The 26,206-nt window shown below is 47.3% G+C and overlaps 2 protein-coding genes across 5 annotated transcripts in view; one reads left to right on the top strand and one right to left on the bottom strand.

Annotated features, from left to right (window-relative positions):
• Positions 1–1,760: 1,760 nt before the first annotated feature.
• On the bottom strand, positions 1,761–18,932 carry ZNF2 (zinc finger protein 2). 3 transcript variants are annotated; one of them, XM_003908960.4, is made up of 5 exons: positions 18,730–18,932; positions 9,967–10,038; positions 8,313–8,439; positions 5,668–5,781; positions 1,761–4,853 (listed from the first exon to the last, which is right to left on the bottom strand). In XM_003908960.4, exons 2-5 carry the CDS (start codon positions 9,997–9,999, stop codon positions 3,856–3,858), a joined length of 1,272 nt encoding a protein of 423 aa, XP_003909009.1. In that variant the 5' UTR covers positions 10,000–10,038; positions 18,730–18,932; the 3' UTR covers positions 1,761–3,855. The 3 variants fall into 3 exon arrangements, with proteins under 3 accessions (XP_003909009.1, XP_009182891.1, XP_009182892.1); XM_009184627.4 differs by lacking the exon at positions 18,730–18,932 and adding an exon at positions 12,117–12,284; XM_009184628.4 differs by lacking the exon at positions 9,967–10,038.
• A 546-nt stretch (positions 18,933–19,478) lies between these two features.
• Positions 19,479–26,206, top strand: part of ZNF514 (zinc finger protein 514) — a 52,255-nt gene continuing 45,527 nt past the window's right edge. The window contains exons 1-2 of one of the 2 annotated variants that reach the window (XM_031655492.1): positions 19,479–19,592; positions 23,616–23,792. In XM_031655492.1, coding sequence (XP_031511352.1) covers positions 19,551–19,592; positions 23,616–23,792 — 219 coding nt within the window. In that variant the 5' untranslated portion in view covers positions 19,479–19,550. Of the gene's footprint in view, positions 19,593–23,615; positions 23,793–25,348; positions 25,974–26,206 lie in introns of those variants that run through there. The other variant, XM_031655493.1, reaches the window with a different exon arrangement.

Genomic DNA, 26,206 nt, shown 5'->3' on the forward strand with positions numbered 1-26,206 from the left:
CTTTCTTGAAAATCTTGTGACTTCTGTGACACTGCTGTCCCCTGGTATTTCTCTGACCTATCTCCATCTACTCATTCTCCTTTGAAGCCTCGTCCTGTCTTCACGCCCCTTAAATCTTGGTCTTCCTGCGACCCATCACATGAGATCAGATGTGGAATTTTCCACTTGTGGCTTTAGCTCAGCACTCAAAAAGCTTCACATTTTGGAGCATTTTGGATTTCAAATTATAATGGTCAATCTGTATATACATTTCCCAATCCACTCAAACCCTTGTAAAAGCATTTCAGAGAAGCCCCCTCACTAGGATCCCCATCACCCAACTCAACATGTCTACTTCAACTTGCTTTTTACCACAGGAGTCTTGCCTCAATAACATAGACCACTTAGGAACTTGATATCCATTGCAGTCAATGTCTTAGACTTCCTGAGGAATCAGTTCTAGCTGGTTATTGAAAATGAACATATTCATCTTGTCTAATGGCTGGCACCTGGTATCTTTGCTTCCATCTTCAGCTCTGTGTGATCTATTATGTCAGACTTGCAGAGGGGGTTATTCTTAGAAATGCAGGCCTGGGGAGGAGGGGGTGGGTGTGCCTGAGCCCAGAAGCTGGCCAACCCTCCCGCTGGCCGCCCTAGCATCCTGACACCCCAGATGCATTTCTGGGATTGGTGGGCCTGCCAACTGTCTGTGCCAGGTTGCGGTGCCCAGCTTTTTGCCATCTGCCATATTCTTTCCATTGCAAGGTTCTCTAGCATTGCCAACCTTTCTTTTGATTCGTGGAATGCTTCTGTGCCTTTGTGTGGCAAGCACTCAATTCTCTCTTAAAACTTAAGAGTTTGGCCAGGCGCACTGGCTCACACCTGTAACCCTAGCACTTTGGGAGGTGGTGGCGGGTGGCTCACGAGGTCAGGTGTTTGAAACCAGCCTGGCCAACATAGTGAAACCCCATCTCTACTAAAAATACAAAAAATTAGCCGGGCGTGGTGGCAGGCGCCTGTATTCCCAGCTACTTGGGAGGCTGAGGTGGAAGAATTGCTTGAACCTGGGAGGCAGAGGTTGCAGTAACCGAAACCGCGCCACTGCACTCCAGCCTGGGTGACAGAGCGAGACACTGTCTCAAAAGAAACAAACAAACAAAAAACAAAAACTTTAATTTGTCATCAGTAATATTATTTCATGTCTTTGAAACTCCTTTTAAAGCTTGACATCAGTGATATTATTTCATTTCTTTGAGGCTCAAATCCCTGCAAACACTATCCCGTCATTTTTGCTTTATACCTTAAGAATGCTGATATTCTTCCAATTTGATCAATTTCTGATTCCAAGATTTGACCCTACTAATGGCCATTAGGTGAAGCCAAAACCTCAAAATTTAAGGTCTCCACTACTACATGCCATATTGGGAGATATTAATTAAAAGATAAAATGGCCATTTCCTGTTTTTAGAAGGAAGTGGAACAGTATCCACATTGAAAAAAAAAAAAAAAAAAAAAGCTCTGATAACCAAATTTAAAAGGGGAACAAAGGGAAAACCATCAAATCCATATCTCCACTCTGTTTCCATTACTACTATGCTCAAAAGTCCATTGGTATCTTTTCCAAGGATAATAGAGTAAAAAAGATGTCCATCAAATCCTGAATTCGTTCCAGTCTCATCTTGCTGAAAATGGTAGAATGTATTAGGGAAATACCTGACCCTCAATTTACTTTTAATGAGGCAGTAAAAATTCAGAACTCCCAGACAGTCATCAGCCAAAAGTTTGTCCATAGTTTTTTTTATTTCCTACTTGACATTATTTAGCAATATCGCATATTGTCCACACCCACAGATTCTGTTACGTGTTTTTCCTCAAATTGCTTTCAAAAGTCCACAGATCAAGTCTTCCCTGCCGTTTGTCTGCTCTAGGGTGAACAGAGGAATAGGGTTGTTAGTAGGTTGAGGAGGGTCTGTTTGGTAATTCAGCTTCCCGAATCTGACTTGAACTTCCAGAGGAAATTCATCTCAATCCACAGGGAATCACGTAGGGCAGTCTAATTCCAGACAGCCTTTCAGAACCAGGTCCTTTTCTGAGCTTCACCCTAAGCGAAGAGCAAGAGAATGCAGATGCCTAGAGTCAAGGTCATCTAGTGCGTATCCTTTAGCAAAAATGAAAATATAGGACTGGGCCCAGGGAATAGAAGGGTTTTTGGAGTCAGGAGGTAAAGTTCAGCAATGGGGATCATGTTAAGGCAGATCTTAAATATTGAGATAATTTTTCACTGAATAGGGAGCTATTTTAGGTCTTGAGGAAGGCAACGGTGGGCAGGAAGGGGTCACTTGCAAAGACTGGGTTAACAGTAATATGCAAACTGTAACGGTGACAGAGGCTCTCGGTGTTAACCAGCTTTCGAGGTGCTTGTTTACTTTGTGACAGAGGCTCTCAGTGTTAACCAGCTTTCAAGGTGCTTGTTTACTTTCCTGGCCTCCAAGTGCTGGGTTCTGTCTTCTTAGATGTGGACAGAAGTGATGTAAGCCTGGGTCTAAAAAGAAATCCGACAAATTCCTCTAGCTTTCTCTTCCTCCCTTGTGGTGACTTTGGAAGCCAGATGTTCCAAATAATGAGGACAGAATAAGACAGAGTGGTTCTCGTCAGGTTTTAAGGGAGACATAGCTCTCTGTGGGCTATTACTGTACCACATCTTAGCACATCCCTCTTCAACAATCAAGTGGGAAGAATTGGAATGAGGAAGCTACTGCTGCCAGGAGTGGGAGCTGGGGATGATAAAAGTGTAGGCTGGGCTGTGAATTCAGACAAAGAATGCAAATCCAAGAGGTGTTTTGAATGGAGAGAATCTGGTAAGTAGAAAAGTCATTCATTCATATAAATATTTATTGAGCACCCATTAGCAAGGCACTGTATGAGATACAAAGACCTGTAAGTCACACCTCCAAGTGCTTACAATCTAGTTGAGAGGATAATACATATACATAAATTATAAAACAAACCGTCAAGCATAATGGTAAAGAAAATAGACTTTGAAGGTGGACCTGTCTTCAAGACCTGGCATCACCTTTTACCAGCTGGGTCACCTTGGGCAAGTGATTTAATCTCTATAAACCTCAGGGTGCTCATCTAGAGATGCAGATGGTAACAGTGCCTACTTCATAGGGTTGGCGACAGGATCAGTTAATCTACTTCCTGTAAAACCCTTAGCTGAGTCTTTACCTCATCGTAAGCGCTCAGGAAGTGCTGGCTACTAGCAGTAGAAGGAAGAGGTCTAAAAGCTGGGACACAAGAGAACAAGATTAGGGCCCCAAAAAGCTCCAAGACAGGGGGACTAAAACAGCCATCAAAACAACTGTTCTGAAAAAAAATAGTACTGCTCTGGTATCATTCTGCCTTTCCCTCCTGCTGCAGCCGCCAGTTACTTAAAGTGCAGTGATACCTGGGGCCTAGGTTCTCAGACAAGAGGTGTGTCTCCTCCTAACATCTATCCTATTGTCTGACAAACCTTGTCAAACTTTTGTATCTTTAGCGTCATCTCCGTGGCCTCCCTACAGTTCTATAACACAGCAGGAAGGGAGTCATCTCCGTGGCCTCCCTGCAGTTCTGTGATGCGGCAGGAAGGGAGTCATCTCCGTGGCCTGCCTGCGGTTCTGTGACGTGGCAGGAAGGGAGTCATCTCCATGGCCTCCCTACAGTTCTATAACACAGCAGGAAGGGAGTGCCTATTGAACACTCTGGCGCACAAGCAGGCCAGGACAGCGGTGGCCACGGTGGGTAGAATGAGCAAACGGCAGCTTTGTTTAAGATAGGGGAGACCTATCTTGAATTTGTATGGAAGTTCTTGTCCCGCCCAAGCTTTCACCCAACTCAGTCTATTCCCTGCTTGGCGTAACGCCGCTGATGCTGAATAACGGAAGATTTTGAACTGAAAACTTTCCCACACACGCTGCATTCAAAGGGCTTCTCTCCCGTGTGGACGCGCTGATGCCGCGTGAGCCGGCACCGCTGGCTGAAGGCTTTCCCGCACTCGCTGCATTCATATGGCTTGTCTCCAGTGTGGATCTTCTGATGCTGTGTAAGGGACGAGCGGTCAAAGAAAGCTTTGCCACACTCGTTACACTGATAGCGAGGGTCCCCGGCGTGAGCCTTCTGATGTCTGTTCAGTGACGAGACCCCATAGAAAGCTTTCCCGCACTCGTTACACTCGTACGGCTTCCTGCCAGTGTGGATTAGCTGGTGGCGAGTAAGAATGCTTTTCTGGCTGAAGGCTTTCCCACACTCATGACATTCATAAGGACTTTCTCCAGTGTGAATTCTCTGGTGTCGAGTAAGGGATGAACGGTCAAAAAAGGCTTTCCCACACTCGCTGCACTGAAAGGGCTTCTCTCCGGTGTGGATTCGCTGGTGGACAGTGAGGGATGAGCGGTCGAAGAAGGCTTTTGCGCACACACTGCACTCGTAGGGGCTCTCCCCGGTGTGCGACATCAGATGTCTGCTGAGGCTGCTCCTGTGGCTGAAGGCTTTCCCACACTCACGGCAGCCGTAGGGCTTCTCCCCAGTGTGAGTCCTCTGATGGCGGGTGAGGGATGAGTGGTCAAAGAAGGTCTTCCCACAGTCACTGCATTCCTGGTGTCTCTCTTTAGTGAGAACTTCCCTGGGCAGGGCTGACCCTCGCCGCACGCCTTTCTCCCGGGAGAGAGATTTCTTATGAGTCTCCCCTGAAGGGCTTTGCTTTTCTGTTCCCATCCTGCCATTGGGTGCATAAACTTCAAATTTAGGACACAGAGGACTCTGCCTTCCAAGGCATTCCCTCAATGATCCTTCTGATTTTTCGTCTGAAGCATCATGAATCTCAGGCTTAGTTTCTGGAACAAATAGAAAACAGATGCAGTTTTTTTTCCTGGACTAGAAAATATTACAGCAGAAAGAAGAGATGCTTCCATGAGTCTGAAAGTAATGTATGGTCACTGCATTGCTTGCTCCCACAAATAGTACTGCACTGCAGAGAGGGACTGAGACCTGGGAGTGAAGAAGGTGGCAGGGAACAGAACGGATGGTGGACACCTCAGAAAACAGGAGAATGTCCAGCGGGAGCATGGCCAGCACAATTACGAGAGCATCCGAATGGACCGGATGGCGCTCAATAGAAATAGCAAAGTGTGGCCGGGCGCGGTGGCTCACTCCTATAATCCCAGCACTTTGGGAGGCCAAGGTGGGTGGATCACCTGAGGTCAGGAGTTCGAGACCAGCGTGGCCATCATGGCAAAACCCCGTCTCACTAAAATACAAAAATTATCCGGGTGTGGTGGCGGGTGCCTGTAATCCCAGCTACTTGGGAGGCTGAGGCAGGAGAGTCACTTGAACCCGGGAGGCGGAGGTTACAGTGAGCCGAGACAGCCCCACTGCACTCCAGCCTGGGCAACAGAGCGAGACTCTGTCTTGGAAAAAAAAAAAGGAAAGAGCAAGGCATGAGTGTGCCGTGTGACAGATGTGAGAAAGTAACACTTGGTGAATATAGACGAATAACACATTAAGGTGTAAAGGGAAAAAATGAAAGCTAGTGGGTGACACACAATAAATAACAAGCAAAAGACTGGAATGTGAGAGAAAGGCGAGAGCTGATGTTCCCCCATCACCCAAATAACAAAATTCCATCCTGTCCTGTTCACACTCAGTTACCTAGAGAGACACTCTCTGGCCGTTCTCTCTCCTCAGACCCATGCAGATCTACTACACATGGCTTGTCCCCTCTCTTCAATTGGAAAATCACATCAGGTTGAGGAACTGGAAGGCCTGCTCAAAGAGAAAGAAACAAAGCAAGTGGCTGTGTGTGATGAAATATCACTCTCCCAAAGCTCAATCCCAGCTTCTAAGACTTTTTTGTTGCTGTTGAGACAGCGTCTCATTCTGTCGCCCTAGCTGGAGTGCAGTGGCCCGATCTCGGCTCACTGCAACCTCCACCTCCCAGGTTCAAGTGATTCTCCTGCCTCAGCCTCCCCACTAGCTGGAATTACAGGCGGGTGCCACCACACCTGGCTAATTTTTGTATTTTTAGTAGAGAAGGAGCTTTGCCATGATGGCCACACTGGTCTCGAACTCCTGACCTCAGGTGATCCACCTGCCTCGGCCTCCAAAACAGCTGGGATTACAGGCATAAGCCACTGTGCCTGGACACAGCATCTAAGTCTTTTAGAGAGAAAATGCAAAAGGCAGAATGCACAGGCCAAGAATGCAGAGTCCAAAGCAGAGGAAACTCTGGACAGAGGCCAAGACTGAGGCTATAAAAGGAGCAAGTGGCACAAGGTCAGAAGGTTGAGAGAACCCATGTGGATTCACATGTTTATTCTTCCCCGTGAAGTGAATGGGAAGTTCCCAGTGTTAGTACTGGTAGGATGAAGGCTTAGGGGAGATGAGAATGAAATTAAGTCACCTTGAATAAAAAAGTGTATCAAAACTGCCCATTTTTGTTCATTTGTTTGCCTTGAGCACTATGCTTTCATTGAAACAAATCTGTCCGGTTCATTCTAGGAAAATTAGAAGTCTATACAAGCAAAAAGAAAAAAAATCACCTTGCATACAGTGTATTTTCTTTCTTTATATTCAGATATCCAAAGATGCCTCTAGATACATTCTGTTAAAAACTGGATAATGAGGCTGGGCACAGTGGCCCCCCCCCTGTAATCCCAGCACTTTGGGAGGCCAAGACGAGTAGATCACCTGAGGTCAGGAGTTCGAGACCAGCCTGGCCAACATGGTGAAACCCCGTCTCTACTAAAAATACACAAATTAGGAGGGTATGGTAGCTTATGGCTGTAATCCCAGCTACTTGGGAGACTGAGGCACGAGAACTGCTCGAACCCTGGAGACGGAGGTTGTAGTGAGCCGAGATTGCATCACTGCACTCCAGTCTAGGCAACAGAGTGAGACTCTCTCAAATGAAAAAATAAAATTAAAAGATAAAAAACTGGATAACGAAATGATGCTGACTTGTAAACGATTTTTTTTTTTCACATAATAAATTTACAATACTATTTTATTTCAATCAGCACTGATCTACCTCACCATTGTAATAGCTACGGGATATGACATTGTATGGATAACATAATTTATTTAATGAATTCCCTTATGACAGACATTTAGATCATTTTTAATGTTTTGCTATTAACAAACAATAGTGTAATGAACATCTCCATATACCACGGATTGTTAGTCCTATTATTTCCTTAGGATAAATTCCCTGAAGCAGATCTATCCATTTTTGGTTATATTAAAAAATAGATCCTGGAAATAGGCTTGGGCTCTAAACTTCCCTTTTGTTGAGGCCCCAACTTGGGAAAGAGGCACTTTCTTATTGGGCCCAAGGACTGTCTACTGGGTTTTATGTGGATTTTCTGTTGACAAAATGGCCACACCCAGCATCTCCCTGTGGCTCTGGGTCCCTGACCTCAGGGGCTCTATTTTCCTCAACAGCCATCTGCTAACACCTGTAACAAAGGCTCCTTCCTGAATATTCCATTCTGTTTGGGAGACTACTGGCCTGATTACATTACTCTGGGGGGTGTTAGCACTTACTTTTAGACCTGCCTGGTAGGAAATCTGCACTGCGAGTCCTGTTACTGCTGCTGATTTTAAACCGGCTTCTCATTCTGGGCATTCCCTCAGCCTCTCACTCGTGAAGCCCCTGAGAGGTTCCCATAACCTCCAGGAGCCCAACTTTACTTTTCACTAATACCGGGATCAGTAGTGACTCAACTTTCTCTTTGTCACACAAGTCTCTATAATTACAAAGTGTGTTCTGTGAGCATCTAAGACTGTACCTAAGACAAACACTCAAAATCAAACATATCTCTGGTGACCTCAGAGACACAACCCTCTATTCCGACACGATGGCCCCCTGCCCCAGCGCACACTCCTCTGGGTGAGCTGAGTTACCTGACTGGCGAGTTGGGAGAATAGCTGGGCATATGGAACTCAGCGTCTTCCGCCTGTCCCTCTGGAGACCCAGCTCCCTGCCTCTAACACACATTCTGCTCGGTCCCTCAGCCCTCACTGGCCCTCCCTCCATTTTGCCAGGGCAGGCTGCTGAGCGAGAGAGCCTATGGTCGTCCAGCACCGCCCATGGCTGGGGAGGAATGTCTGCCCAATGCTGGGGTTCAGTATTGAGCCCGCCGTTGCTGTACTCTGATGCCACATCTTTCAACTCTTACCTTGTCTCTCAAGTGGCTCAGGACTCAGTGGGGAGGAGAAAGGTAATAATTCCTCAGCCCTCTCAGCCCCACATTAGCATAGGACAGACTGTACCTCTTCATGGAGGCTCCCCTTACCCAATGACACGATGCTGTTATAGTTCTCCAGCATCACCTCCTTGTAGAGGTCCCTCTGTATGGGGACCAGATGACTCCACTCTTCATCTGTGAAAACCACAGCCACGTCTTCGAATGTCACTGATTCCTGAAAATACAATCACATTCTCCTTTACTCTTAACCCTTCTCTTTATTTGGACCAGACCAAAAATGTCAAAGATGACAGCCCTGGAGGATGCATGGTGGGAGGGAAGAAAAACAATGGACTGAGTAGAACTTTAAAGCCCTTGGGAAAAGTGGCCTCATCACCCAGGACATGGAGCTCTTGGTCAGAATCTCACAGCACTACACCTGCAGCTGAGCTTCTGAGTATCAGCCTCTTTCTTCAGACCTCTCAAACCAGCACAAAAAAAGCCGTGTGTGCCTTTCACCTGGCTTCCTCAAATGGCAGCATTTTCCATGTTTGCTTTATCTTTCTGTCTCTCTCTAGATACACATTCTCCTATCTTTTTGCTAAGCCTCTTGACTAACTTGCCGACATCAGATGTCTTTAATCCTAAATATTTCAATGTGTATTTTGTAAAAACAAGGGCGTACTGTTGTTATGATCACAGTATAACTATAAAAAATGGAGAAAATAGGCTGGGCGTGGTGGCTCATGCCTGTAATCCCAGCACTTTGGGAGGCCAAGGCAGGCAGATCATGAGGACAGGAGATAGAGACCATCCTGGCTAGCATGGTGAAACCCCATCTCTACTAAAAATACAAAAAAATTAGCCAGGCGTGGTGGCGGCGCCTGTAATCCCAGCTACTCCAGAGGCTGAGGCAGGAGAATCGCTTGAACCCGGGAGGCGGAGCTTGCAGTGAGGTGAGGTCGTGCCACTGCACTCCAGCCTGAGCGACAGAGTGAGACTGTGTCTCAAAAAAAATAAAATAAAATAAAAAGGAGAAAATAGCATTGATCTTATCCTATTACCTAATCTACAATCTTACTCAGATTTCACCAATTGTCTTTGTTTTTTACAAATCCTTAGAATAATGGTGTTGATTAGATCATCTGTAGGATCCGCCTCATTTCATTCCAATGCTCTGTGATTCTGTAAGACTGCATCTCTTTACCTCCAGTTCTAAAACCTCAGATGAGTCTCCAGTGTGTCGGCAAAAGTTCTAGGCCAGGGTGCAGAATTCAAGACTCTGCCCTTGGGCAGGAATGGAGCAAGCCACATGTCTGTAGCACAGGAGACTCTTCAGGGCTCTCAGCACCTGCAGACAGGTGCTCTACAGTGTGTACCACACATCCCCGCCTAGCCCCACGCTCCCTGAACACTGGGGCCTCCTCTCAGTCCACACGTGAATGTACCAAAGGGACAGTCAGGACCAGAAGCAGCCCACTATTCCCCAAACCTTCCAGTCAGACCCTACCATTGGCTTCTAGGCACAATCACTCACAGCGAAGGCTCCAGGAGTTGTAAGTCTGGTGACGAGCTAGTGGGCACACGCTCACGGCAAGAAAAGGTCACTAAAGGACACCTCAAGTGAAATGGGAAAGAAACACTCCCTGTGGAGTCCTTCATCTGCCTGGCTGGGTCTGCTCAAAGAGGCTCCAGGATAAAGAAAAGTGGTTCTATTCTGGAGACGAATGGAGTACTTCGGAAACACAAAAGGCCACCTCACCTGGCATCTGGTGGTCGGAGACACAGCAGCCATTCTCTCCTGTGTGCTCTCCCTGTAGACAAGGGCAGAGTCCTAATGAAGCAGAAGTGTGGGGTGAGAAAGAAGGTACGAGAAAGACCAGTACCGTCGCATAGTGTTTTGACCCATGAAGCCCATACCAGGGGGATATGTCATCCTCAGTACCTTACAAAAGGGGGTCAAAGTCAAGCAAGGCCAGGAACAACCCCAGACCACCCCAGAATGAGAGCCAACAACCATGGAATTGCAAATTAGACCACAATGTGGTGGTGGTTTTACCATGATGCTAGAGGCAGAGTTCTATTCCTGAGAGTCAAGAACTGTGTAAGATTCACACAGTGCGTATACGTATAAACTCACATTCAGTATTGCCCTGAACAATTACTGGGCAAAAGCCATAAGCAATTTTGTAAATGACTACACGGACAAGACATATCAAAGACAATCCAGTCTCTTCAAAGGAAAAAGACCCCACTCGTAGCCCCTGCTAAAGGACCGTCCCTTGGGCAGGTTTTGTACCATGTGACCCTGGGTCTCATTCCCGGAGCCACACTGATTAGGCCACAGGTGGGCGATGCATAGGTGAGTAGTAGACTGAGATGTGGTCTGGCTTGAAAAGGGGTGACATCCTTCCTTGGGAATGTGAACTAAGAAATGTCAGGACAAGTAAGTGATTAGCTGAAAGGATATCATGAGGTCCCGAAGCAGCCACGAGGATCGGGGAACCAAAGTTACCAGCAGCAGAACCCGTGGGCACGTGGGAGGTACAAGGAAGAGAAAAGGTCATAATAGACCATGGGACCAGGGGCAGGCAGGGGGAGCCCAGTGCAGTCCCACCAGCGGTGGAACACTGACGCAGAGACCTAAGAATTCCTGGGGAGGCCCTCACCTCGCCTAGCACCACCCACGGGTCCAATTTCCATGCAAACCAGCCTTATTTATTCATAGATTGCCATAATACTCTAACCCTCTTGGGCTCTGTGTAAGATCTTATCACTAATTCCCTTTACTGGGATTAGCGAAGTCTCAGTTTTTCGCAATTGAGAGTCTAATTAAAACAACAGACCAGGCACAGTGGCGCACGTCTGTAATCCCAGCACTTTGGGAGGCTGAGGTAAAAGGATCACTTGAGGCCAGTTCTCGAGACCAGCCTGGGCAACATAGCAAGACCTCTGTCTCTACAAAAATAAAAAATATAAAAATAAAACAAGAGCATTAAATCCCACATTTCTGGGATTTATGGTGGCTGGGAGATGGTGTGGTCCTCGTGAGGAGGAGGAAAAGGCATATTTGTGGTGCACTGACCATTCTCCAACAGTCAAGGGGATATGGTCACTGCTGCTTGTGACTCATTCATCCTTCTATTCCACCAGCATTTATTCAGCACCAACTACTTATACCAAGCACAAAAAAACTGTCAGACGCTGCCTTTGTCCTCCAGAAGCTACAGCTTAGCACAGAGAACAAACAAGTACATGAAATACTATTTCACTTCAGGATGTGTAAGTGCAGCAAAGCGATATGCAATCCATGAGAGCGCCTCAGAGGCTCACCTAGCCCAGCAGGGAGGGGTGGAGGGAGGAGCACTGCAGCTTTCTTGACAGGAGTGGGATCTAAGCTAAGCTTTCATTTGTGGGAGGAGCCAGAACCTTCTAAATCTTGAGAAAAACACCTCAAGTTTCTCAAACAGAAGGAGGCAGGTCTTTACATGGAAAGGATTAACAACAAAAATCAGCTTAGAATGGTAGAAGTCTAGGCTGTGAGTCGTGCTGTGGGGAAGATGCAGCTAAAGAGGGAGGCAGAGGCCAGTTTCCTCAAGGAGAGTTTTGCACAGCCCTTTCTCCACAGGCATGGAGGTTACCGAAGGATTTGGGTGTGGACATGTCATCACATCTGTGCTTTAGAAAAACCACTGTGACTTACAGCAAGGGCCTTGAAACATGCTGTTTGACCCAGCAATTATCTCCTAGGAATTTATACCAAGGAAATAAGTAATAATATGTACACAGCTTTTTATGACTCATCATTAACACTAACCCTTACTGACAGCTATGTTCCAGGGCACTTCCTAAGCACTCTATATGTATTATCTCATTTAATCTTTTCAATAAGGCAGCAAAAATTTGAAATACCTTAAACATCTGGAGACTTGGTTAAGTAATTTCTGGTCCAGTCCATACATAAGTGGAACACTATTAAACATCATCTTGGCCTGGCGCATTGGCTCACGCCTGTAATCCCAGCACTTTGGGAGGCCGAGGCAGGTGGATCACGAGGTCAAGAGATGGAGACCATCCTGGTCAACATGGTGAAACCCTGTCTCTACTAAAAATACAAAAAAATTAGCTGGGCGTGGTGGCACGCGCCTGTGGTCCCAGTTACTCGGGAGGCCGAGGCGGGAGAATTGGTTGAACCCAGGAGGTGGAGGTTGCAGTGAGCCAAGATCGTGCCACTGCACTGCAGCCTGGCGACAGAGAGAGACTCCATCTCAAACAAACCAAAACAAAAAAACCCCATCATCTTAATAACAACTAGCATTATTGAGCATTTGCTATTTGCCAGGTATTGTGCTAAGTGCTTTTTATAAGGATAATTTAACTCCATCCTCATAAATCAATAAGGAAGACACTATTTTACATATTAGGAAATTAAGGCTTTGTAAGAAGCTGAGGTAGAACTTGAATCCAAGTCAGCCTGGGAGTTTTTAACTTTTATGCTATCATGATTTATTTTCATGAAAAGATAGCCACATCAATTACAGATGAATAGACTAGAACAGAAAATTCCAAAACATATCCAAGCATTAGGGAAGCCTGATGTGCGACTGAGGTGGCATTACAAGTCAGTGGGGAGAAGATCACTAGTGATAAACTGCAAACAACTTCAATGTCCATTAATCAGATAATGGATTTGTGAATATATACACATATATGAATATTATACATTATTAACAGAGATAAACTGCAAAAAACATAATTACTGGGCAAAAAATAAGTTATAGAATGACAATGACTTACTGTATAATATTTACATAAAATTTAAAAACAGGTAGATAATACCTGCAAAAATCTATTAACACATGGGACAATAAGCACCAATGTGTACATATCTGAGAAGACAGGGAAATAAGACTGGGGAGGGATAGCCAGGATACTTCAGCTTTATAATGCTTTGTTTCTTACAAAAAAAAAAAAATAAACAATTGAAAAAACTCACAAAGAATGGCCAGGCGCGGGGGCTCACACCTGTAATCCCAGCACTTTGGAAGGCCGAGGCATGCGGATCACTTGAGGTTAGGAGTTCGAGACCAGTTTGGCCAACATGGTGAAATCCCATCTGTACTAAAAATACAAAAATTAGCCAGGCATGATGGCACATGGCTGTAGTCCCAGCTACTCCGGAGGCTGAGGCAGGAGAATCGCTTGAACCTGGAAGGCAGAGGTTGCAGTGAGCTGAGATCATGCCACTGCACTCCAGCCTGGGTGAAAGAGTGAGACTCCATCTCAAAAAACAACAACAACAACAAAAAACCACTAAGAAATTCAAAAATACTACGTGAAGAATGTACACTCTTAAAATTACATACTTGTACGTGCACATTATGTATAGAAAAAGGATGAACACATATTAAAATGTAAGTGAAATTTGAGTGGTGAGTTATAAGAGATTTTTATTTTCTTACCATTCTTTATACATTTTTTTCAACAAGAGTATGTCCTTATTTTGGTGTACAGAAAAAATAACAGAAAGGAAAGAAGAGTGGTGTGCAGAAAAGTTACAGCGGACCTGAGACTGCTATTCCTAGAAAGTTCTGCTTGCATGCTGGCCCTTCGCTGGCAGCTGGAAACCTCGATTTTGAGAGGGTTCCCCAGTTCCCTAAGAGATAATGGTGGTCTACTATGCCTAAACTATTCATGCAAACAATGTGGTTTATGGTGAACATCTGCTTTCCTATTGGAGGGTCTGGAATTTTGGTATGTGTTAGACAGACGGTGCCTAGGTGACCAGCTCTCAGTAAAAACGTGGGCTGAGTCTCCAGTGAGCTGCCTTCAGCAGAGATTGTTGCTGCATTTTTGTTGCTGGGGGAAGGAGTGTGCTCCATGTGACACCCTCATGGGAGAAGGAGAATAGAAGCAAGCCTGTACGCGGATTCCTCTACCTGGCTTGTCTTTTCCCCTTATGATCTGGCTGCCTGTCCTTGCAGGGTAATCACCATACTCTTAGCCAGAAGTACAACTACGGGTCGAGTCTTGAGTCCTTCTAGTGAATCCCTGAACCTGGGGTGATCCTGGGGACCCCAACACAGGTGGCCACGCCACACTGAGCGGCTGTGGTGTGATGGGATTACAGGCAGGAAAGAATGGAGGTGAGCAGACCACTGAGGAGAGTGTTGTACTTCAATAAGAAAGATGACAGACTGAATGAAAGCTGTGGAAGCAGAAATGGAGGAAACTGCTGTCAAGCTATTAAGAAGAGCAGACAGGCCGGGCGCAGTGGCTCACACCTGTAATCTCAGCACTTTGGGAGGCCGAGGTGGGTGGACCACGAGGTCAGGAGTTTAAGACCAGCCTGGCCAAGATGGTGAAACCCCGTTTCTACTAAAAATACAAAAATGAGCCAGGCACAGTGGTGGGCACCTATAATCCCAGCTACTTGGGAGGCTGAGGCAAGAGAATCGCTTGAACCTGGGAGGCAAAGGTTGCAATGAGCCAAGATCACGCCACTGCACTCTAGCCTGGGCAACAGAGCAAGACTCCGTCTCAGGGGGAAAAAAAAAGAAGAAGAACAGACAATACACTGGCTGGAAGAAGAGGCTGAAGGTGATGAGGGCAAAAATGATGTCCAGGTTACCGTTGCAGCGTGGATAACAATGCTGTTCATGGAGATAAGCAACAGAGAAGGAGGACGGAAGAGAAAACCAATGAGTACAGTTTTGGACATTCAGAATTTGAGCTGACCCCACATCCTTGAATAAGAAAACTCAGATGACTCTGGCTCCCACTGGCCAGATAAGTAATAAAAATCATTAGTGCTAAATAAAATAATTTGAACTTTGAAGGGCTATGAGTTTCATACTCAAAATAGAAAAGTTAATATAAAGTATGCCATAAAAGTTGCAATACAAGGAAGGCAATGTTTAAAACTTTAGTTATATAAAAAGGTACTTTTTCTATTAATTGTATGACTATTCATAAAGTATAGATGTACCCTTGGGATATATACTTGTATCTATTCACATAAGTATGTAAAAAGAAATTTGGAATAGGAATAAACCAGGTAATTCCAGACACGGAACTACATACCCCAAACAGGGAGGACTAATCAGTACTGGGGCTACAGGTAACTATCAGGTAGAAAGAGAAATGGGCTCTACCAACAATGAACCTACCTCTGGTTCCAAAGAGGCATTGTAACCGCAGATTTCATCCTTTCTCCCTTAGGAGATGAGTCTTACAGCTAGACTTATGAATCAAAGACACAAATAAGGAACAACTAAGTTTTCAAAAATGTCAAAAGACCAGATCAATAGATATTTACTGGTCTGTCTGGCAGCATTTAACTCTATTCTATAATGGGGCTATCATATTCTTGGATATTTGGGGATTTTCTGTTCTAGTCTATTGGTCTGTTACCTTTGCTATCTTTTCATGAAAATAAATCATTATAGCTTAAGAGTTACAGGTTGCCAGACAGCTCAGGGTTATTTAATAATGGGTTCACACTGGCCAAGCAAACTTTTAAAGGAATATTACCTTGAGGGTGAATACCAGTTTGCAAAAACTATGTGAAAAACAAGCAAAAACTTATTGGAAAAACAAATTTAGCTAAGTATAAGCAAGAAATTTCTGCATAACTTTTGTCTTCTACCACACCAAAGAGTCCCAGGAATGAGTTTCAAGGGAAGCAGGGTTATATGGTAGAAAGCACTACACAGGCATAGAATTATTAACCATGAAGCCTTGGATGAGTTACTTAAGCCAATAGTTGTTTGCTGCCTAACTCACAGAGTAGTTACAAATGGTAAGACCATTAATATAAAGCATTTATCATCCAGTTCATTCAACAAATACAAGTTCTCTTCCTTTCTACTGCTCAGTGCAATCCATCCACTCATCGCACTATTCAACGACTATGTACCAAGTAGCCGTTAGGTGCTAGGCAGCGAGATGTGTGAGGTCAACAAGACAGAAATGTCTATCTCCAGGACTTTACCCGTGTTCTAACTCTTTTCTTTTTTTTTTTTTGGAGATGGAGTCTTGCTCTGTGGCCCAGGCTGGAGTGCAGTGGCGCGATCTCGGCTCTCTGCAAGCTCCGCCTCCTGGGTTCATGGCAGTCTCCTGCCTCAGCCTCCGGAGTAGCTGGGACTACAGGCATGCACCACCACGCCCAGCTAATTTTTGTATTTTTATTTTTTTATTTTTAATTTTTTTTTTTTGAGACGGAGTCTCGCTCTGTCGCCCAGGCTGGAGTGCACTGGCCAGATCTCAGCTCACTGCAAGCTCCGCCTCCCGGGTTCACGCCATTCTCCTGCCTCAGCCTCCCGAGTAGCTGGGACTACAGGCGCCCGCCACCTCGCTCGGCTAGTTTTTTGTATTTTTTAGTAGAGACGGGGTTTCACTGGGTTAGCCAGGATGGTCTGGATCTCCTGACCTCGTGATTCGCCCGTCTCGGCCTCCCAAAGTGCTGGGATTACAGAATTTTTGTATTTTTAGTAGTGACAGCGTTTCACCATTTTGGCCAGGATGGTTTCAATCTCTTGACCTCATGATCCACCCGCCTCAGCCTCCCAAAGTGCTGGGATTACAGACGTGAGCTGCCACACCTGGCCCCTAGTCTTCCCCGCCCCACCCCCAGCATTTTCCACCCCAGTAGTACTTTCTTTCGACATCTTCAAAGACATACAAGCCTCCTCTACCTGAAACTATTTTCACTGAATCCCATGACCTCCTTCTAGCAAAACAGTTCTCATTTAAGCTTTCCTTTCATGATCAAACTTTTTGGAGAGTAATACAAACCTACTGACTCCATACTGTCACCACTTACTCTTCTCCAGTCCCTGTTTTTCAGTTTTGCCCCTCACACACCTGAAAGGGCATGCTTGAAAGCTACCTTTTTTTATTTTGAGGCAGAGTTTCACTCTTGTCACCCAGGCTGAAGTGCAATGGCATGATCTCAGCTCACTGCAACCTCTACCTCTCAGGTTCAAGTGATTCTCCCACCAAAGCCTCCCGAGTAGCTGGGATTACAGGCACCCGCCATCATGCCCAGCTAATTTTGGTATTTTTATAGAGATGGAGTTTCACCATGTTGGCTAGGCTGGTCTTGAACTCCTGACCTCAAGTGATCTGCCCACCTCGGCTTCCCAAAGTGCTGGGATTACAGGCATGAGCCACTGTGCCCGGCCTACCAATGCACTTCTGATCTTATCTCTATTTCTCTGTAGCTTTTCACTGTTCTGACAAGCTTCTGCTTGTTCCAGTGGTTACTGTAACTGCTATGATACCGCACTAGCCTTTCTTCCAACCACTAAAATTGCTGTCTCTGTGTGACTCTTTTTCCCCACTTTTGCCCTGGAAACATGGATGCCGCTCATAGCTCAGTCTTTGTACTTTCTTCATTTTTGCCATCCCTCAGAAAGTCCATCCACACTCAGGGCTCCATTTTCCAACTCTACAGATGTCCATGTCCTGTAACTGTATTGTAATTGTACAACTGTACTGCATTCTTCCAAACTTATCCTGCATTTCCAAATGACTGCAAACCTTGAATTAGGCGTTCTGCCATCACCTCAAAACTATCTTCCTTTAGGCAATTCCCCACATCCACGCCTCTTCCTGGCTTTACATTTGTATCAGATGTTTTATTCTTCTCCCAGGTGTCCCAAACTCAAACTCTTACCTCACTGTCTTTCCTCCCAAATCTAGTCACCAGGCCCTTTTGACTCTTCTTTTGCAATGTCATCCGTATCCTTCCCTTTCACTACCACCACCTGAATTCAGGTCCACAACAGCTTACTTCAAAACTGCCATACGTCCCTAACTGGCTCTCTGCTTCTGGTCCTTTTCCCTCTCTAGTCCTGAATGTGACCTCTAGAACAACTGTCCCCAAATAGTTTGATTCGTGTCAGTCTCTGGATCACACCTATACAAGCCACCTTGCCTACTGGGTCTTGTCCTGATTCTCTCCCAGCGTACCTTTTCTTCAACCTTGTCTACCACTGTTGCTAAATTTCTGTAAAAATTCTCTCCAGCTCAAATCTGCCTAACGCTTAGCTGCTGCTTTCCTGGTTTTTTTCTTTTTTTTCACGTCAAATCCCACCTCCTTCACGAAGCCCTCCAGCACTCATGCGGAGGCCCAGGGCAGGGAGCTAAATGAGGCAATCTGAGGCGCTTGCTAGGAAAGAGGGAGCGGGCAGCACCCTAAATTTGGTGTCAATTCCACCCACGTTCATTAAGCACCCATTATGGGAAGAAGAAACGGGAGAGGCGGAGGAAGACTCCAAACCTCCAACCTGGAAGTCCGGGACCGACAGACAATGGGTGCCCAGACCCCACGGGACACACGCACACACGGGGGTGGGTGCACAACTTTCCGTCCGCACCAAGTCGTCGCGACACACGCTCTGCTGGCCTCGCCCTTGTCACCCCGTTTTGCTCCTACAGCACCTCCCCAAAGTTCTCAAGTCCCGTCTCTAAGCTACTGCTCTCAGTCCGCTCCTCGAAGACACACACCCACAACCCTCACCTCCCGCACAGAGTGCTCGGGACCCGGGAAGACGGCGCCTCTTCAGGTCGGGTAAGCAACGCGCCTGCGCAAAGGGTCCTGGCTCCCGCGCTCCCAATCAATGCGCTGCCTTCGCAAGGACTTCATCTCCCAGAAGTCTGCGCGCCCGGTGCGCCTTAATATGACGTCAGAAAATCTGTGCAAACGCCGGCTTCGCGCGGCTGAACAGGATCCAAAATGGCAGCGCTGTCGCCTTAGCTGAGAGAGCGAGCCGTTGCGGATGTTTGGGAGACTTATGGTCACCCTGAAGTACTGCCTGCGCTTGGTGTCCAGTCCCTCCAGTCATCCGATGGGAGCGCCATCCACAGGGAATGTGTCTGTCTGATCCTGGTGCCTCTGCCCAGCCGGCAGGGGAAGACCGAGACGAAATCGAGTCATCTAGCGTTGGGAAAGGGCTTATTTCCGCTTCCGTTTGTCCACTTGCAGAAATTTGATTCTGGAATTTTGGCCCGAGAGGCAGTTTGGTTGTGAGAACAGGGCTGCGGTTCCAGGCAGGGTCTATGCACATATTTGCGTTGGAAGGAGAGAAGAGCCTAGGACATATATGTATTAACTGTGCAGCTGGTCCGACTCCCGACTGCTTGAGCTCACACCAGCCGGCCTTGGAGTTGCTGGAAGGGCGCTGGCTGCAAGCTACGATCACCCGGAGAGCTTTAGACATTGATGCCTGAGGCCCAGCTGTGGAGCGAAAGTTTGCAAAGAGCTGCAGGTGACTCTAACGTGCAGCTAAAGCTAAGAACCATTGAGCTATAGCTCAGGGAAGACTGAAAATTACAAAGAATATGATAAAATCCTACTTCAGGAACAAAACTACATTTTTCCAGGTTAATACTTCATTAGTGTTTTTTTTTTTTAAGTTTTTTGGGGTACACAGTAGTTGTAAACATTTATGGGCCACCTGAGATATTTTGACACAGGCATACAATACGTAATAATCTCATCAGGATAAATGGGATGTCCATTACCTCAAGCATTTATCCTTTGTATTACAAACAATTCAGTTATATTCCTTTAATTACTTTAAAATGTTCAATATTATTGGCTGTAGTTACTCCGATGTGCTATCAAATACTAGTTATACTATTTCTTATTCTATTTTTGTACCTATTAACTAGCCCCACTTCCCCACCCCACCAACCCTTCCCAGTCTCTGTTAATCATCCTTCTACTCTGCATCTCCATAAGACTACACTTTCATTCAAAAAAATCCTAATTGCTCACCATAGGCAAGGCACGGTTGAGTAAGTTACTGACCCAAATGAACTCTTGGTCCAATGGAAAAAATCACAATAGAGGCAGTATGTTCTACAATTATGTCACCCCTCGGCATACTATGAGAGTACAATGGAGGAAGGAAGCTATTAACTATGGTCAGGAAAGGTGGGAAAGGATTCCTATAATTGGTGTACTTAAAGTAATTAAGAAAAAGAAGTGTGATCTAAACAGAGAATAGCACCTGCAAAGGCACAGTCTAGAGGATAAAAGTGAAAAGAATTTGTAGCAAAATGAATGGCTTGTGGATGAGGTTTAGGGGCCAATAACTATCTTGAGGTAAGGCCAGGTTGTGGCTGACTTTGTGTTGTACTAACGGGTTTGGACCTTCCTAGAAGATTAGAGCTTGATTAAAGTCACAACATCCACAAGAGAAATATTTTCTTTTTGTTCCATTCTGTGTGGTGGTTTTTATTATTTATTTAGCTTTTTTTTTGAGACAGAGTCTCCCTCTGTCGCCCAGGCTGAAGTGCAGTGGCCGGATCTCAGCTCACTGCAAGCTCCGCCTCTCGGGTTTACGCCATTCTCCTGCCTCAGCCTCCCGAGTAGCTGGGACTACAGGCGCCCGCCACCTCGCCCGGCTAGTTTTTTGTATTTTTTTTTAGTAGAGACGGGGTTTCACCGTGTTAGCCAGGATGGTCTTGATCTCCTGACCTTGTGATCCGCCCGTCTTGGCCTCCCAAAGTGCTGGGATTACAGGCTTGAGCCACCATGCCTGGCCTTATTTATTTAGCTTTATACTGAGGGTGGAAACTGGGGTCCTGAAAGTGTTTCTTTCTAGAATATTCTGCACCCACTGGCAGGCCTTAGGCTTTGTCTTTACTGCTTCCAGGTAGCTGCCAAAGTGGAAGTTTATAGTCTCTAGGATTTAGCGGCCTCAAAGTCAGGTTTGTTGCTCGATTCTCAGAATTCTAGCTCTCATTTTATTTATTTTTTGAGACATGCTCTGGCTCTGTCAGCCAGGCCGGAATGCAGTGGCATGCTCTCAGCTCACTGCAACCTCCAGCTCCTGGGCTCATGTAGTCCTCCCATCTCAGCCTCAAGAGTAGCTGGGACTACAGCTGTGCACCACCAGGCCGGGCTAATTTTTGTATATATATATTTTTTTAGAGACAGAGTTTTACCATGTTGCCCAGGCTGGTTTCAAACTCGGGCTCAAGCAATCCACCCTCTTCGGCCTCCCAGAGTGCTAGGATTACAGGCATGAGCCACTGCGTCTGGCCCATTTCACTTTATTTTTTTGAATGTTTACACATTCCTCACTTTCATGCCTGCTTATCAGTGTGTTTATAAAGATGTTTGTAATTTTTCAGCATTTTTAGTTTTTTTGATTAAGAGGGCTGTTTAGGCCATCTAATCTGCCATGTTACTGGGAAGATTAAGAGAATTTTAACTGATTTTCTCAAAAGAGTTAGGAGGAGCATATGGAAGCTAAGCAGCCAAGAAGTGACATACATTAATTTTTTTAGAGTAAAACAGATATCTCTTGGGCCCACAAGCTTGTAGGTTCTGCCAAATTGCAGGATGTTATGGCCATCTGATGCTGTTTAACAAACCAGTCCAAACTTAGTGACTTAAAACAACAATTTTATTAGGCCAACACATTCTGTGGGTCGGGAACTTGGATGGGCACAACAGGGATGGGCACACAAGGATATCATTTGGATATCCCCTCCAAATCTCATGTTGAGATGTAATCCCCAGTGTTGGAGATGGGGCCTGGTGGGACGTATTTGGGTGATGGGGGCAGATCCCTCATGGCTTGGTGCTGTCCTTGTAATAGTGAGTACTCCTGAGATCTGGTTTTTTACGTGTGTGGCACCTTCCTGCCCTCCCCAACTCTGTTTTGTTCCTGCTTTCACCATGCAAAGTGCAAGCTCCCACTTCACCTTCCACGGTGAGTGAAAGCTCCCTGAAGCCTCCCCAGGAGCCAAACATGCCAGTGCCATGCTTCTTGTACAGCCAGAAGAACCAAGAACCAATGAAACCTCTTTTCTTTATAAATTGCCCAGTTTCGGGTATTTATAGCAGTGCAGAATGGCCTAACACAGCTCGCTTCTGCTTCCCAATTTCTAGATCCTCAATTGGGAGGACTGTATCTGGCACCCAGATTGGCACCTGCGGCTAGGCTCAGCTGGGACTGTTAGTCCCCGCACGTAACCTCTCTTTGTGCTTGGACTTTCTCACAGCATGGTGACCTCGGGGCAGTCAGGCTTCTTGCACCTCATTTCAGGGCTCTAAGAGGGTCCCAGGGAACAAGACAGAGGCTTCATGGCTTTTTTTTTTTGAGACAGAGTGTCGCTCTTGTTGCTCAGGCTGGAGTGCAACGGCACGATCTCGGCTCACCACAATCTCCGCCTCCCGCGTTCAAGCGATTCTTCTGCCTCAGCCTCCCGAGTACCTGGGATTACAGGCATGTGCCACCACGTCCGGCTAATTTTGTATTTTTAGTAGAGATGGGTTTTCTCCATGTTGGTCAGGCTGGTCTCCAACTCCCGACCTCAGGTGATATGCCCACCTCTGCCTCCCAACGTGCTGGGATTACAGGCGTGAGCCACTGCGGCCAAGAAGTCTTTTTTTTATTTTTTATTTTTGAGACGGAGTTTTGCTCTGTCACCCAAGCTGGAGTGCAGTGGGCAACCTCGGCCCCCCAGGTTCCACTGATTCTCCTGCCTCAGCCTCCTAGGTATCTGGGATTACAGGTGCACACTACCATGCCCAGCTAATTTTTGTATTTTTTAGTAGAGACGGGGTTTTGCAGAGACAGGTGTGAGCCACTGCACCCAGCTACCAGTCTTAAAAGTTTACAAACTGTAGTCTGGGCGCGGTGGCTCATGCCTGTAATCCCAGCACTTTGGGAGGCCGAGGCAGGCGGATCACGAGGTCAGGAGATTGAGACCATCCTGGCTAACACGGTGAAACCCCGTCTCTACTAAAAATACAAAAAATTAGCCGGGCGTGGTGACAGGTACCTGTAGTCCCAGCTACTCGGGAGGCTGAGGCAAGAGAATGGCATGAACCTGGGAGGCAGAGGTTGTGATGAGCCAAGATCGTGCCACTGCCGTCCAGCCTGGGAGACAGCGAGACTCTGTCTCAAAAAAAAAAAAAAAGTTTACAAACTGTATGATTCCATTTATGTGACATTCAGGAAAAGGCAAAACTATAGGGACAGGTAACAGCAGTGGTCACGGGTTGGGTGGAAGAGGTGTTTGCAGAGCAACAGTAAAAGGAATGTTGAAGGTGGTGGAGAGTGTATAGGCTGGTGAGGACTGGAGCTCCACCAACAGTGCTTTGAGATGAAATGGTGCACTAGAGCACTGAGCAGGAGAGAGAATATGCCTGGGATAATTAACGTGCATTGTAACAAACAAGGGCCTCTGGATCAACATCTGTCCCAAAGGACACAATGTAAGATTGGGGAATTTTAGACACTGTAGCAGGCCCAGAGGATGGGCATCAGGAAAAGGCAGTGGCCCTCAAGTTCATCTGAAGTAGTTCCATCTCTAGTTTTGTTGACCCATCAATGAGATGAAAATCTTTTCTCACTTGTCCATCCCCTCACCTTTTTGGTTCAGAGCACCGAAGATGGAAAAGCTCCTATACCAGCCATGGTTCCCAGCCAATGTCCCCCTGCATGGATGAGGGCTTGCTTGCTGCGCCATCCTGGCCATCTGTGCCACTGGAAGTGCTGGCAGAAAAGTGAAACAGACTGCAAAAGCAGGAAAGGAGAATGGGCTCTTTGCCTTGATTTTGTAAGTTATTTTGTCCTGAACTCCTAAATAGAGTTGATAAACCAATCTCTCTATCCTCATGAGTGGCCCTTCTCTGGCTGAGGACTGCCTCCAGAAAACCACTGTTTTAATACTCAGACTGTGCCTTAGGCATCAGCGCTGCTCTAACAGAGTATCTTAAAGGGGGTAATTTGTAAATAATACAGATTTGTTGTTCACAGTTCTGGAGGCTGGGAAATCCAGTATCAACATGCCAGCTGATTCAGGGGCTGGTGAGGGTGCGTTTCTCACAGATGGCACCTTCTGTGTCCTCACATGGCAGAAGGAGCAAAGGGGGCTAAGGCCCGTTTTTATTTTTATTTTATTTATTTATTTATTTTTTGAGATGGAGTCTCGCTCTGTTGCCCAGGCTGGAGTGCAGTGGCATGATCTTGGCTCACTACAACATCCGCCTCCCAGGTTCAAGCAATTCTCCTGTCTCAGCCTTCTGAGTAGCTGGGATTACAGGTGTGCACCACCACGCCCAGCTAATTTTTCAAAATATATTTTTGGTAGAGACAGGGTTTCACCATGTTGGCCAGGCTGGTCTCAAACTCCTGACCTCGTGTGATCTGCCCATCTTGGCCTCCCAAAGTGCTGGGATTACAGATGTGAGCCACCACGCCCAGTCTAAGGCCTGTTTTTAAAGGGCACTAATCTCATTCATGAGGGCAGAGTCTTCCAAAGGCTCCATCTCTTAATACTGTCACCTTGGGAGTTAGGTTTCAACATATGAATTTGAGGGGGACACATACATTTAGACCATAGCAAGCCGTTTTTCCATTTCTTTTGGGTCCTAAATGATATTTGTTTCTGGAGTAGGAGGGCATCCAAAGTCCTCTTTTGTTCTCCATCACCCTTCGCTGAATTCAGGGGCACAGGGAGAAAGGCAAGAGGCACGGGGCAGCCTGTAGAAGCAGTATCTAGCACTGAGCCCCCAGTATCTCCTAGGCAGCCAGGAGAACCTCCTGGAAATCCTCACTCGGCAGATTCAGGGTAGGACTCGGCTTCTGTTGAACAGCCTTACATCGAGATATGCGGCTTGGGCGCCGTGGCTCACACCTGTAATTGCAGCACTTTGGGAAGCTGAGGTGGGAGGATCATCTGAGGTCAGCAGTTCGAGACCAGCCTGGCTAACATAGTGAAACCCGTCTCCACTAAAAATACAACAAATTAGCTGGGCGTGGTGGCGGGCACCTGTAATCCCAGCTACTACGGAGGCTGAGACAGGAGAATTGCTTGTATCCAGAAGGCAGAGGTTGCGGTGGGCCGAGAGCGCGCCACTGCACTCCAACCTGGGCGACAAAGTGAGCCTGTCTCCAAAAACAGAGAGAGAGATGACGCTCGGCTACCAAAGGCACGCGCGAGAGGGGAAACGCTTGTAGGTCCGGCCCTCCGGGGAGAGCGGGGTGAAAGCCGGCGCGCACGGCCCTTCCCAGCTGAGGTCCTCTCGGGCCTCGCCGCGCCCCCCACCCCGCCCCCAACCCCCGGCGCTCGCTCCGAAGGGCCTCGGCGGCGGCCGCGTCTGCGCAAGCTGGGGACGGCCTCGGGAGGCGGGGCTGGGCCTAGCCCTGTGCGCGTTCGGAGACTGCGGGCGCGCAGACCTGTCCTGGGCCCGCTCCCCGGCGCCTTACAGAGCTGGGCGTGTCCCTCCGAGTGCCCCCCGCTAGAGACTGTGCAGGCCGGAGCTAGGCAGGGGCAGCGGGGAAGCCGGGCTGATGGGGCCTGTGCCTGCCCCGTGAGGCTCTCACCGAATCCCTGCTGTCTCCGGGCAGCTGAAGGGCGCCGGGCCCCCGCGTCGTGGGCGTGGCTGTGGCCGTGTCTCCTGGTGGTCTGAGCCCACTGCGCGTGTGGATCCACGTGGGAGCTGGGTTCCAGAGCCTCGTCCTGAGGCGGAGCCGAGCGCGGGGAGGAGGCTGGACTTGGGGGGGGAAGAGCACGGCGCCGGGCGCACCCGTGTTTGCCGGCCCTGCCCTGGGCCCTGCAGGTCCGCTGGCCCCGCCGCGCCTACTGGGGATGCCCCGTGTGCCCCAGGCAGCCCCAGCCTGCGTCCCGCTCCCTGAACCGTCGGGAGGACCGCAGGGCTGTGGCCGAAAGACAGAGATTTGGACCTAGTGAAAGGACGTCGCTCCTTAGCCCCAGCTATGGACTCCACAGCATCAGGTTTGGCTCTGGAGCGTGCAGAGGGCCAGGAGCCCTCTTGGGGAGCTAGTACCGGGCCCGATATGAGGAGGACCCCAGGAAGAGGCCGGGGAATCGCACTGAAGGGGAAGGGGAAGGCTGTACTGCGTCTGCCTTCCCTGTGGTGACATCTAACCTTCCAGACCCAGGAGGCTGAAGCCACGGTCTGCTGGGTCTGGCAGGGGTCTCTAGATGACCGTGGCGGAGGTGGAGGG

Source organism: Papio anubis, chromosome 14 (assembly GCF_008728515.1).
Source record: "Papio anubis isolate 15944 chromosome 14, Panubis1.0, whole genome shotgun sequence".
Lineage (NCBI taxonomy): Eukaryota > Metazoa > Chordata > Mammalia > Primates > Cercopithecidae > Papio > Papio anubis.